General features: G+C 38.1%; 1 protein-coding gene across 1 annotated transcript in view; it reads left to right on the plus strand.

Annotated features, from left to right (window-relative positions):
• AMN1 (antagonist of mitotic exit network 1 homolog) overlaps positions 1-14,124 on the plus strand; it is a 28,334-nt gene that overhangs the window by 6,579 nt on the left and 7,631 nt on the right. Inside the window, exons 3-5 of the mRNA XM_080913802.1 lie at positions 176-320; positions 11,305-11,522; positions 12,321-12,377. Of these exons, the coding sequence (XP_080769928.1) occupies positions 176-320; positions 11,305-11,522; positions 12,321-12,377 (420 nt within the window). The remainder of the gene's footprint in view (positions 1-175; positions 321-11,304; positions 11,523-12,320; positions 12,378-14,124) is intronic.

Consider the following 14,124-nt stretch of genomic DNA (forward strand, 5'->3'; position numbering starts at 1 on the left):
TACATTCATGACTATATTTTTCAACAACCACTTACCTACAGTAATCACCAGATCACTAACTATGGATGGAATAAACATTTACAAAAAACTTAATTTGGGAGCCAGAGAGACTGCTTAGAGTTCCAAATGCTTTTTTTTTTTTTTAATTTTCCCTCAAATCATATATTTGTTACAGGTGTTACATCCTGAAGTCCAAAGGCTAGATCTGAGGAGCTGTGATGTCTCAGATGTGGCTCTCCAGCACCTGTGTAAGTGCAGAAAACTGAAGGCACTAAATCTAAAATCCTGCAGAGAACATAGAAATAACATAACTTCAGAAGGTATGTTTATAATCACTGAGTACATGGGCAGGCCAGTACTTAGCACCTGATATAATTTTGGAGCAAAGAAGAAAAAAAATATTTTAGAGGAGAATATGAGAGCAGCAGCAAGGTGGGGAGAGGGGAGAGTTTAGAGGAGAGTATGAGCAAGGTACATGTGTCTAAAAATGAGAAAGAGATAGGGAATATGGGCCAGGCGTGATGGCATGTAACTGTAGTTCCAGTACTCAGAGAGGCAGAAGCAAGAAGAACATTGCAAATTTGAGGCCAACCTAGTGTGCATAGTGAGTTTCAGGCCAGCCTGGGCCTACAGAGCAAGAGAATATGAAGAGTTAAAAACAAAACAAACAAAAAAATCAGAGTAAGAAAAGTAATCCAAGTTAGAATTCTTGTAGATAACCATTTATGAAACATGCTGTCACTGCCGTGTATTTGAAATGATAGTGCTGTATTTTAAACATTTTGCCTGTTACTGTATGGGATATGGCCAATTGGTAATTGGTTTAGATTAAGGTTTTTGTTGTTAGTCTGGTATGATAACAAAAACCTATAATCTCTGTATTTGGGAGGAAGAAGCAGGCAGATCAAGAGTTTAAGATAAGCCTGAGCTACTAGTTTGAGGTCAGCCTGGAATACAAAGAGATCACCACAAAAAGAAAACAAAAGTACTGTTGTGGTTTTTACAATTGGTTTTAGATGTTGGCCAGCTTGGTATTCCTGTGTAAACCAGTTTATCCTAGAATTCTTAGTAATCATCTGTGTCAACCTCCAGTGTGGTTAAAGTACTTTGCTGTTTGTTTGTTTGTTTAAGCAAGAGATTACTGTGTAGGCCTGGCTGGGTTCAAACTCACAGAGATACTTTTTTTGCCTTCTGCGTTCTGAGTGCTGGGAATAAAGGTTTATACCACCACTTTTCCCATGGGATATTGTAACAGAAACAGTCCTCAGATTACAATGGGTGTGGTGACTCCAATTGTAAACCCAGCACTTGAAAGATGAAGGCCTCAGGATGAAGAGGTCAAGGTCATCCTCAGCTCATACAGGATTTTATAGGATCTTATAGCCCAAGTGATATACATGATTCCCTATCTCAAAACAAGAAAAAGCAAATTAGATAACCTAGGCAATCTCTGTAAGACTGTCAATACCAAACCCAAAAATATTAAGGAAGGTGTGGCTAGAAAGATGGCTTAGCAATTAAGAGCATTTGCTACTCTTGTAGAAAAACCAAGTTCTGTTCCAACACCCACCTGGCTCCAGTTCCAGAGAATCCAATATCCTCTTCTGGCCTTTTTGGGCACTACATATGTATGTTGTACAGGTATACATGCAGGATAAACATCTATACACATAAAATAAAAATTTTAAATGGCTGCGTGCTAGCTCCAGCATTAATTTCAGTGATCCACGGACGTGCGGGATTGGCTACTAACATGAAGCCGGCACACCCTCTCACATGCTTGGTGGATATGACCATCAAGGCTGCAGCAACACTTTTCTCTCTTAGTCCTTAGACACCTTCCTTACCTTTCAAATACAATCCTTCAAGCAGGAAAAAAAATCACATTACAATTACTCGTTAATCATGAGTTTTAGTTACACATTATGATTGCAAGTTTCGTATGTTTTTAAAACAGGTTATTCTAAATTCCACACCTAATTATTCAGCTTCCCATGTGGTCTCTTCCCACAATACATCTATCTCCAAAAGCAATAGTTTTTCCAATTACAAATTAACTGAATTTGAGCAAGCCAACATTTTTGTTTATGCTTTTTTTTTTTAATGTGTTTAGGAGTACACTAATGCTCTCTTCAGACACACCAGAAGAGAGCATCGGATGCCATTACAGATGGTTGTGAGCCACCATGTGGTTGCTGGGAGTTGAACTTAGGACCTCTGAAAGAGCAGTCAGTGCTCTTAACCGCTGAACCATCTCTTCATCCCAAGCCAAATATTTTTAACTATTAGTTTCTCTTGTACTGATAGATAGCAGTTTTCAGTTACCAGAAAAGAGATAGATATCATGCTATTTCAACTTAACACAATTCTTATTTTCTAACATAGTTAACCATGTACCTATTCTTGTATTAATATTATTATTATCTTCTTGTTCTTTGCCTTCTTCTCCTCCTCCTCTTCCTCCTCCTTCTTCTTCTTTTATTTTCATAGGAAAATAAATGTATAGTTAACTAGAGAACTTTAGATCAGAGTCGGTTTTATTGTTGTGTTTGTTTGTTTGTTTGTTTGTTTTTTTGGGTTTTTGAGGCAACAGGAAAAGAAGAACCTAAGAATCTAATCAGTCTGTATGCTGCACAGCACAAAGGCCTGAAGGAGCACACTAAACTCATCAGCAAATTTATACTTATAAAACCAGGAAAATCAAATTTTACAATGGACATGGAAGCTCAGTTTTAACAGTGAGCACTGAAACTCAGTTACCTTTGATCATTAGCCTGTTCCCTGTAAGTGAAACTCTTGAGCCCTTAGCAACCTGTCTTGCTTTGTTCTTGTTCTCTAACCATAGCAGATCTTTCATTAGGTAACTAAGAATGTGCTTTTTATTTTTTCTTATACCCTAGGTTTTCTGCTACAAAGCATCTGGTAAAGCACTCTAACCTGATTTAATTAATTGTAAATAAAAAGCACCTTGACCTGATATTTTAAACTATACAGATTTTTTAATATTTTTCAGAAATCTTCAGCCAAATCATTAATCTGAGTGGCATTTGCTTTTTGAGAAATCACCACTATTGTTATGCATTGTGATTGCATTGCAGAGAAGGAAATTAGAAACCCCATCAAGGATATTCATACAAGACAATCAATCAATCAATCAATCAATAAATAAATAAATAAATAAATAAATAAATATCAAAAACAAAATCCAGGGTAACCAAGGCAACAACAAGGTTCATAAGAGCTAGCAGCTGCAGGGGTCTTGGGAAAGGAGGACCCTCAGGGTTTTGCCTCTCTGAAGTTTACTCATGGCAGCTCTACTGACTGGTGACTTGTTTCCTCAGGCTCCAATACTGACTACAGCTCCTGTGTGGCTGCTATCAGTGCAGTACATGCTTTATATTGAAACTATTTTCTCAGAGTAATTACATGAAATAGTGGATTTTTATATTTGATTAAGTTTTTTTTCTAGTATAGATTATTTTTCAATTTAGGATTTAAAATTCAGTATAATAAAGAAATACTTAGCTGGATATGGCAGCACACACTTGTAATCCCAACACTCAGATATCTGAAGCAGGAGGGCCTGAAGTTCCAGGCTGGTTTGGGCTGTGCAATGAGACTATCCTGAAGAAGAGGAAGGCAGGAAAAGGGGAAGGAAGAACTTAATTGCATAAGTAGGTTTTTGGATGATTGTTTGCCTAGTTGGCTTTATTTTCCAACATTTGGTTTTTTATTTGGAATTTTCATAATACTGTAAGCAAGTTTTGCATGTTTACATGAAGAATTACTCATTTAAAAAAGAACTCTAAAAAAGCATAGCATTTTGATAGCAAATGAGTATGTTTCTCTATACCAAGCAATTATTTTACTCTCCATATACTAGTTGAATTGTTTTTTCACTTTTAATTTATTTTATTTAGTTTTTGGCTATGTATGTTCCTGTGGAGGTCAGAGGACAGCTTGGGAAAGTTGGTCCTCCTAGGGATTTGGCAATAAGAACTTTTGCATACTGAGCCATCTTGTCAGCCTCAGTTGGATTTCTTATCATTTAATTCATTTCTGTCACTATCTACTTGGAGGTAGCATCACATCCCATAGTTAAGTCTACCTTGCAAGACTGTCTTCAGTTCATCAGCCAAACCCAGGTCCTGACCTACAGTAGGTACTTCTGATTAGCCAGCTATACAGAATTTCTGTGTCTTTGAGTTTCTCTTGCTAAGAATGGTCACCATGATTATGGTGGCAACTCTTAAGAAGAAAAACATTTAATGAGGGCTAGCTTACAATTCAAATATTTAGCCTGTTGTCATTATGGTGGCATGTAGGCAGGCATAATGCTAGAGGACTTGAGAATTCTACATCTTGATCTACAGGCAGCAGGAGATTGTGAGCTACTAAGCCTGGTTTGAGCTTCTGAGACCTCAAAGCCCATCCCCTAGTTACATACTTCCTCCAACAAAGCCATACCTATTCAAAAACCACACATCCTAATATTGCCACTCCCTATAGACCTATAGGAACCATTTTATTCACATCACCATATCCCACAACTTGTTCCTTGTGTCACAGCAAAGGATCCTCCATGTAATCTCAGCTGAAGCCATCATTGTTTTAATTGCTTCCATGTCCCTTTACTATCCCTGCCATAAAAAGTCCCATGGGAAAGTTCTGGAAACTTGGGGTCAAAATGCCCCAGCTAACTGCATGCTTTGGCTTCTGTTAAACTGCTTGCTTGCTTGCTTGCTTGCTTGCTTTACTTCCCTTGCAACTGCCAACCAGGATATAGTTTTTCTGATTTTTGTTTTTCCTTTTAAAGCTCCCTGTAATACATTCAAGGCTGCTTAATGAAAACTGTTTCTCTCCAGCTAAATAAAGACTTTCAAATGTGGACTTTGGTAGTGCTGAATGGTTGTTTGGGTTTTAACCCTGGAATACCCTGTAGGAATTGATAACTTGTCACAGTAGCTCATAGAACTCAGGAATATACTTTGCTTTGTTCTAATCCATGTGAGAAAGTTACAGACTGTCACTAGTATAAGGCCAAGTAATCATCCTTTATTTAAGCCGGAGTAGGCTTTTGTCATGAAGAGTTCTCAGCAAAAAGTTTAAGGATACAGTATTTATGAAGACAAAAATCACAATAATATTGTTATTAGGTGTAGGTTAGGAAACCCTTCTAACATTTGTTTTGGCAGAACACAGTAGTTATTTTGGTTGTGCATCTGGGTTATGGCCAGGGTCATAGAAATGTGCTGCCAAGGTAGGTATAGCTATTCAAAGTGATGGATTTGCAATGGAAAAAGTATCTTAACAGACATAAAATGGAGTCAAGGTATGATCAGAATAAGATGGTATTACCTCAGTTACTTCAGCATATGTTTAATAGTTGATTACAGATGGTATTTTTAAAAGATACTGATGGTCAGCCACACAAAAAACATAGGGGAGAGCTCTAGAAGGGTTCCCAGGATAGGAGCTTTTGCCCCAATAGAATTGTCATGCTAGGACAATAACCCAGCTCTGGCAGCTCCAGAAATATAGAATTTGCCACCCACCCCAAATTACCAATTAAGGAAATGAATAATGATGAAAACCAGAGAAAAGAGATTAAATCAGTGTGCATTGGAAAGATGAGCAGGTGAAGAGGTCTAATAATCTGAAATTCATCATTGAGGTACTGACACAAGCTTTAGGCTTAAGTAAAGAAAGAATTAGGCAGGATAGCAAGATGTATTCCTAATTAAGCAGTTCTAGTCAAGGTGTGGTTCCATTTATCACTGATCACTGACCAATTATGCTCTGGTACCAAAAGGTAGTTGAATAGTTAACTCTGCTATATATAACTTAAGGGAACCAATTTGGTTCCTACAGCATGGTTACTTCTGCTATAGGGTGAAACCTTGCCTTCGTGGGTAATTCTCCTATTTTCATATAGTTTGCCCTCTGAGGTTAGGCTTTTTCTTAAAGGTGCCTGCAGGTTTAGGGGAATTACTTGTCACTGTACTTTCAGCCAGCGTTTCAAGTGGGTCAGAGCCAAATGTTTACAGATTCTTGGCTTCTTATCCACAGAATTGGGAGGAGAAAAAGGATTCACACAGATTTGCAAAAGAAGTAAGATAATTTTATTTAGGACGAAGTTAAAGTACAGACTGTAGAGGGATATACTCTCAAGATTGACTATCAACCAAAGAATATTTGAGGATCCTATGCTACAGCCTTGGGTTTCTTTTTATAGAGTTGTAAAGGAAAGTCCCTAGAGTCACACCTTACACCAAATCTTCTGTGACTTAACTGATTAGAACTTCAGGGATTGTGCAAAGATTGGAATGTTATATGTCCAAAAACATATGTTGTATGTCTCTCTTAATAAAAGGAGGGTATTTATTGCTTCCTCTGTGTGTGATCTAAAGATAAATCCTTGTTTTCACCAATCAAAAGACTGCCCACAGATAGCTTCTGAGACCTATAGGGCTAATTTCTTTTCTGTAACATGCCTACATAATGTGCCCACCAATGTATTTGAAAAGTATCCAGAGAGAAGCAGACAGATTTCTTAAGTTTGAGACCAGCCTGGACTACAAACAAGTTCCAGGACAGCCAGGACTACACAGAAAAACGCTGTCTCAAAACACACATGCATACAAAAAAAGAAAAAGAAAAAAACACCAGTCTTTTTAAAATATTAAACTTTGGAGTTACTTGTTAAATAGCCAAAGATAATTAGCTGACCACTTGGGATTGTTGATGATATAGTGTTGTGTGACACTATTCCTGGAGAGACAAAAACATCTATTCCAGATAGGAAACCAATGACAAACCAAAGTAATGATACCACAAAAGTTCAACGTGGTGACCCAATGAGTTTTATTAGGGTTACTTACAGGAACAAAAATAATACAGGCGCAGCTGCATTGCCAAAGCCCAACTCAGCATATGTGACAGTTCCCAAAACTGGGCATTTATAACACACTGCACAGCCTACAGTTTAGCTTAACAAGTTGGAAAGTGTCCTTTCCAAGTAGCTCAGTTGCCCTGAGGTTGCCAGGACTCTTCCAGGCAACTCACTGGTCTCTGCTTCTTCCAAGATTTTCTATGAACATCCTGTGTCTTAATGAGTTTCCCTCCAATATGCCAACAGATCCTGCCTTTTGACTCCAGGGAAAGGCACATCCTGACTACAGGAAGTTAAGTAGGCCAAGAGGGCAGCCAGAGTATGCTAAATATTAGGGGTAATGGAGTTGTTCCCATAGCAACATGGACTAGTCAGAGGGCTCCCCTGAACCAAATCCTTCTGACTTCACCAGCTGCTTTGGTGTCCTTGCATGTTTTGCTTCTGGGTAGAGATCACCATGCATTCTGGACTGGCTTCTTGGGGCTTCCTTGTCAGTATTGTGGTCTCCCCCTCCCAGTCCATCTCTTCATCTTAGGCTTATTTCTCTACCAGCTTTGTATCTATTTGAAGAGACAAAAAGCAACAGGACAGATTCCATATTGTCCTCTAAACTATTTTAAGATGATGTCCTTAGAGTGATATGGCCCCTACCCTTGGGCTCTGGTAAAGAGACCACCAAGTTTCCCCAGCAGTCGAAAATAGACATAACAGTTGTGGTTAAGTTAAGAAAACATAAATGATTCCCAGGACAAGATGCCCCTTTTAGATGTGTGGTCTCTCCCCGTGGTCTGAACTAACCAGCATTCCTTTATCCATTTACCCAATCATGTAGTGCCAAGGCTTGAAAGCCTTATCTTATATAATTTTTTTCCTATATAAACCTTAAGCCCCTAGACCTAAGCATCACTTCCCTAACCCTTTTACACAGGGAGGGTTATGACCCAACTCCAAACCTGTGTACTTACATCAGAGCTGTGGTCCCTGGTGGTCTCTTAGGGGCCTCTTAGGGACATAACACTGAGTTTGGCAGAGCAGGCCAATGTCATTACCAGCCATAGAGTGTGGAATGGGCTGCCCCTTCCTCCACAGTGGTAAGCAATGCTAACTTCTCTCTTTTTTGACTAAAGACACAACCCAGAGGACAGGAAACCCTTACAAGGCAAGACTGTAGGAATGGACCTTGGGAAACTGGTGGCAAGAGAAGACACCATCGCATGTTAGCGATATTCTACCACTTGAGCCCACTGCAGAGTGATCGTTCCTAAGTGCTGGCTCTCCTTGCCACCCAGCCCCAAGTACCACATAGATGTCTTGGCTACAAGACTCCATGCCAGAATGCAGGAACCAGATGGGCTCCATACTGACACAGCCCAAGAACCTCAGATTTTAAGACTGAAGGAATCAGGGGCAATTGGACAAGAGAATACCAAGCATGATTCTGACAGAAATGTGTTGGAAATCATCTGCAAGTGTGGCCTATGCTGTGCCAACAAGACCAGTGAACATAGTTGTCCTGACTGCCTAAGCCACATGCCTACAAAGAGCTTTTCTAGTAGTGTCTACTTCCACAAAGAACCATTTGTCCAGATGTTTGGACACAATATTGAGCAGTCCCAGAAGCTTGTTTGGCTTCCTGCCTAGGCATGTGAATACTAAAAATATGGCCTGGGCCAGGAATATGTGTCATCCTTTGTAAAAGGCTAGTCATTTAAACCAGAGGCTACTGAGAACCATGTGGAGAAAAAGAAGTGGTTTGAGTAAGAATGGCCTCCATAGGCTCATATGTGTGAGTATTTGGTTCCTAATTGGTAAATTGTTTGGGAAGGATTAGGAGGGTAGCCCTATTGGAGGAAGTGTGCCACTGGGGCTAGACTTTGAGGTTTCAAAAGCCTCCAGTCTTATTCTCTTTGCACATGTTTGTGGATCAGAATGCAAGCTCTCAGCTACTATTCCTGTACCATGCTTGCTGCCTTGCTCACTACCATGATGGTCATGTATTCACCCTCTGAAACTGTAAGCCAGCCCCAGTTAAATGCTTTCTTTTATTTTTTTCTAAATGTATATTCTGATTTATGATTTTCTTAGTTCTGGTAATATAACAATATCATGAAACTGTTAACTTGGAATATGAAATTGGGGAAACCTTGAGCCAGTGTTCCAGAGCCATGCTCATTCATATTAAGCTCTAGAGTATAGTATCTCTTACCAATTTGAGGTAAGAGGCCTGACCTGATTACTAAGGAGCATAGTTTAGGTGGTTCTGTATTTTGATTGATAGATTAAGTCATATATTTATTTTGCCTATTGTACATGTTCCTTCCCATAGTTGCCTTCTGTACCCAATTTTGCATAGGCACAAAATGGTAAATAAGGGATTCTCCCTGAAAGTTTACAAAAAGACACAACTTTGCCTTATGGTGATATACCCAAAACCAGTTCATCCTGAATTCTGTTCTTCATACCTGGAAACTTAGAAATACGCTGTTACTGGGGTCTTGGAGAGGAGCTATACTTTTTTTTTTTAGAGATGGGAGTCTAAGTAGCTTGAAGAAGGTGGAATGTTGATGGAGTTCTGAGGTTGCTAGATGTATGTGTGCATAATATATGTAGGTGAAGGAACCAGGCTGTCAAGTACATTATTTTTTTTAATGATTATTTATTTTATGTTCACTGTAGCAGTCCTCAGACACACCAGAAGAGGGCATAAGATCTCATTGCAGATGGTTATAAGCCACCATGTGGTTGCTGGGAATTGAACTCAGGACCTTTGAAAGGGCAGTTAGTGCTCTTAACTACTGAGCCATCTCTCTAGCCTTATCAAGTACATTATTATAAGAGGAGGATGTATATATATTCGGATCCAAATAGAGTCCCAGGGCTAAACTCTTATTTTCTATGTTGCCTCGAAAGTAAAAGCTATACACATAAAACAAGGGCAGTTATGTTCTGTCTTTAGCTGTCTTGTCAGATCAAGTGAATAGGCAATCCTTTTTAATAGGAACTGTTTCTGGGTGCCTGTTTCAGCTTCACTAGAAAAATAAGTGTATCTTCATAGATGTTTTTACAGGGCTGTTCCTTTGGATTTGTTTTCTGCTGCTTTTCCCTTTTGCCTTTCTATTCCTCATTCTTTAGAGCTATAAAACCCAAAATATCTATCCTTTATAACATTCTTCCTTAGTTTTTAGCTAATAGTATGAAACTTATTGTGAAGAATGTTTTAAGACAAGAAGCCAACCATGGTGACTCACATTTGTAATTCTAGCACTCCAGAAGTTGAGGAGGGGTGATAGTTGTGAGTTCAAGGCCAGCCTGGACTACATAGTGAGTCCTCAGAAGAATGAAGAGGTGATAAGGGATGAATGAATATAAATAAAAGAAATAGCTTACAGAAAGTCCAAGTCCATTGTGATGTTCTGGCCATCAAAAAGAAAGGAATCAAGGGATGTGCATAATGGCAAACACTCCTGTTTGTGCATGGCCTACCAAGAAAAGCTTATGATTCATGATGCTCCCTTGAGAATTCTACTCTCCCTGTACAGTAAAACTTCTTTGTGATTTCTGACTTTGTCTCTGAGTTCTTTGCCAATGACAGGAACTTGGAAATAGCCAGCAGAGGCTTCACCTGGTTGTTTCACCTCTAAGATCTCCCTTCCTAGCCCTCACAACTAACAAAACTGCTACCTTCATAAATCTACTTTTCTTGCCTTTACACCTTGTCCTGGATATACTTGGCCTGTTGTGGGAAACTGATTAATATACAATTGGTGATTGTTAGAATGAAAAACAGTCCATAGCTCCCTAGTAAAGCATTTGCCTATTTTATATGATACAAAATAATAACCTCACTTGAAGAAAATTTTTTAAAAAAGTTTATTCTGAACCAAATATGGATAGCCTAGGATATAGATTCAAATTTCCCAGGGCAGGGGAGAAGTATTACAAACTAAAAGGAACTGTAATGACTTTTTAAAATATAAAACCAAAGTAACTATAAAGCATTGCATCCTGTGACTACATTGTTGGAGACAAATCGTAGCTAGTTAAAGGTAAAGCAAGGAAACTCTGAGAATTAGACTTACTATCTTACTGCATTTTTTAATGCAATAATTAGTACAGTCAAGTCTGGGCCTATTCTTTCAAGGTAGGTGTGTCTAACATGTATCCACAGAGGTTACCTAACAGAATATCACTTCAAGGACAAAAGGGGATGCTTTCTAAAGGACTGAATTAGCCTCTGGTATCTGTTCCTATAAGCTTCCACTAAGCCTCCCTATGATTTATCTCAAAAGGAAGTCCTTGTTCCTCTGATGCCTGAAAAATCCTTTCCTGATAATTCTTTGGGTATTTTTAATTTACATTAATATACATTTATAACCATATAATTCACTGATAGTAATTGTGTTTCCTCTCAGGAATAAAAGCTGTGGCTTCCTCCTGCTCAGACCTTCATGAAATTTCTTTGAAAGGATGTTGCGGTGTCACTGATGAAGGAGTCCTTGCTCTTGCACTCAATTGTCAGCTGCTAAAGATCATCGATTTGGGTGGCTGCTTAAGTATTACTGATGTGTCCTTACATGCATTGGGGGAAAACTGCCCATTTTTGCAGTGTGTTGACTTTTCAACTACTCAGGTAAAGAAATGAGATATAAACTTGACACAACTTATGTGTTGTCTCAATTATTATCCATGACTAGTCAGAATATCATAATTAGTTAGTTATTCTGCTGTTGTTGAAATTGTTGACCATTTCATGATCTTGATGACATGAGAATGATTTTTCAAGAATGCTTCTTAAAAATTGCCTTCACGAATAAATATTTGCTCAGTTGTTATCAAATTAATTCTATGCTTTGAGATCATTTAAAGCTTTTTACTGTGTTTTCAGCTTGTTTAAATATAACTTATCTTTAAGAAAAACAATCAATTTTACTGTACTTTGAACTCTTCATGTAATTAATTTTTAAAAGCTAAGCTGAACACATAGCTTTGATCTTAAACTATATTCTTTATTTTTAATTCATATCCAACCAGTCCCGACCCTGACCAAGAATAATGTATATGTCTTCCTGTATATGTAACCTTTCCATGACCCTGACTCAGAATAATGTATTTGTGTATAAGGTATAATGTGATTTGTGGGTTTTGCTTGCTGTTCTGTGTCAATGGATCAGATAAAGTATTTCTTCACTTGTAAAACTTCTGTAAAAGATTAATACAACATTCATTCCGTTCCTACATTATTCTGCTTTTTAATAAATATAAAGTATGGTCCTTTGTTAGGGGCATTGAGCTCACTCGGTTAGTGGGGAAAATACATGACTAAAATATATGTTTGCTGAGTGGGAGGTAGTTATTCTTCATGATTAATGCACTTTAAACAATTCTTTTATCTCCATCACAGGATGTATTTCTTTTCCCTTTTGTTTAGGTATCTGACAATGGTGTGGTTGCACTTGTTAATGGACCATGTGCCAAACAATTAGAGGTAATTTTGAAACATTTATGAATATATTCAATTCTATCCTCAGGAAAAAAGTATTATTGGTAGGCACAGTGCCAGAAAACATCTTTGTACACTTGGTTCTCTCCTTCCAACTTTACATGAACCTTAAAGAATTTAGGTCTTCAGGTTTGCACAGCAGGTGTCTGTACCTGCCGCAATATCCTTTTCCTCTGGCCTTTTTATCTTTTGGGGATGTTTGTTTAATTTTGGTTTTGTTTTATATCTTGAGCTTAAACAGGACTTGAACTTGCAGCATTCCTGCCTCGATCTCCTCATTATTAGAATTACAAATACACCACCATACCCAGCTTTTTATCCTGTCTTCATTTTTTTTTTTTAAATATATGTGTGTTTGTTCCAGGTGTAGTGGTTCCTGTACTTTAACCCCTGCACAGGACTCTGTGAGTCCAAGGCCAGCCAAGTTTATATAGTAAGTTCTAGTTTTCACCAGAGTGATATGGTGAACCCCTGTCTAAAACCAGAAAATGTATTTTTATTCCATGTGAATGGATATTTTGCCTGCTGTATCTGTGCACCACATGCATGCCTGATGCATGAGGAGTCCAAAAGAGGGCACCAGATTGCCCAGAGCTGGAGTTGGACAGTTGTGAGCCAGTACATGGTTGTTGTCACACACCCAAGTCCTCTGGAAGAGCAGCCAGCTGTTACTGGGCTGTCTCTCCAGCCCCTCTCTTTCTTTAAAGTTTATGTATTATTTGTATACATGCATATCATAGCACATGTGTGGAAGTCAGAACACATTTACAGAGTTAGTTCTGCCTTTCCACCTTTACATGGGAATTAAAGTCAGGCCCTCAGGCTTCATGGCAAGAACTTTTATCTACTGACCCATTCTCCCAGCCTCTATTTTTACCTGTCCTGGTTTTCATGATTTTGTTTTGTTGGCTGGTAGTTTTTTTGGTTTTCTTTTTATAAAATATTTATTTCTCAGTTCTGTAGATTGAGAAGTCCAACATCTATGTCTAAGCATCTGCTAAGAAATAAGGTCTCAAGGTGCCCAGGCTGGCCTTGAACTTTCTTTTTAATGGAGGTTTGCATTTACCTTATTTCAAAACCAAAACATGTTCCCTCACTGAGCTCTTTCTCTCTCACTCTTGTCCCTTATTCCCACACCTACCTTCTGCCATGAAATGGTATAGCAGATTTTTCAAATAAGTAGATATTTGGTTTTGAAATAATCCTTATGAGAAAGTTACAAATACATGTTTATTAGGCCAACTAAGTACTGTAAAAAGTCCTTTATTGGCTGACAACCAAGTTTAGGCTAGTGCCTCAGAGACTCTGGGTCTTGAAACTCAGGGATACATACTTTTTAAAGACAAAAACCACAATGACATTAATGTTAGATGAGGGTCACAATGATTCTATATTTGCTTTGGCAAAACATGACAATTATTTGAGTCATAACATAACAATTTGTTTTTATTTATATCATTATCATTTACTTTAATTTACATAAACATCAGTTATTTTGGTTAATACATTTGAACCATGGTCAAGAGTCCTGGAAAATCCCAAAAATGTTGTCAAAGCAGACATAGCTGTTGGTAGGGCTGGGTCTAAGAATTATCTAAGCAGATACAAAGTGGAGTCAGGACAAGATGGTACCTTAGTCACATTAGTTCTTTTTTGTATAAAATTACTTTCTGAACTTTTTTGTGCTGTTATTATAGATCTAATTTTTTATTTTTTTTTTCATTTTGTTTTC

The sequence above is a fragment of the Micromys minutus genome (assembly GCF_963924665.1).
Source record: "Micromys minutus genome assembly, chromosome: 3".
Classification (NCBI taxonomy): Eukaryota; Metazoa; Chordata; class Mammalia; order Rodentia; family Muridae; genus Micromys; species Micromys minutus.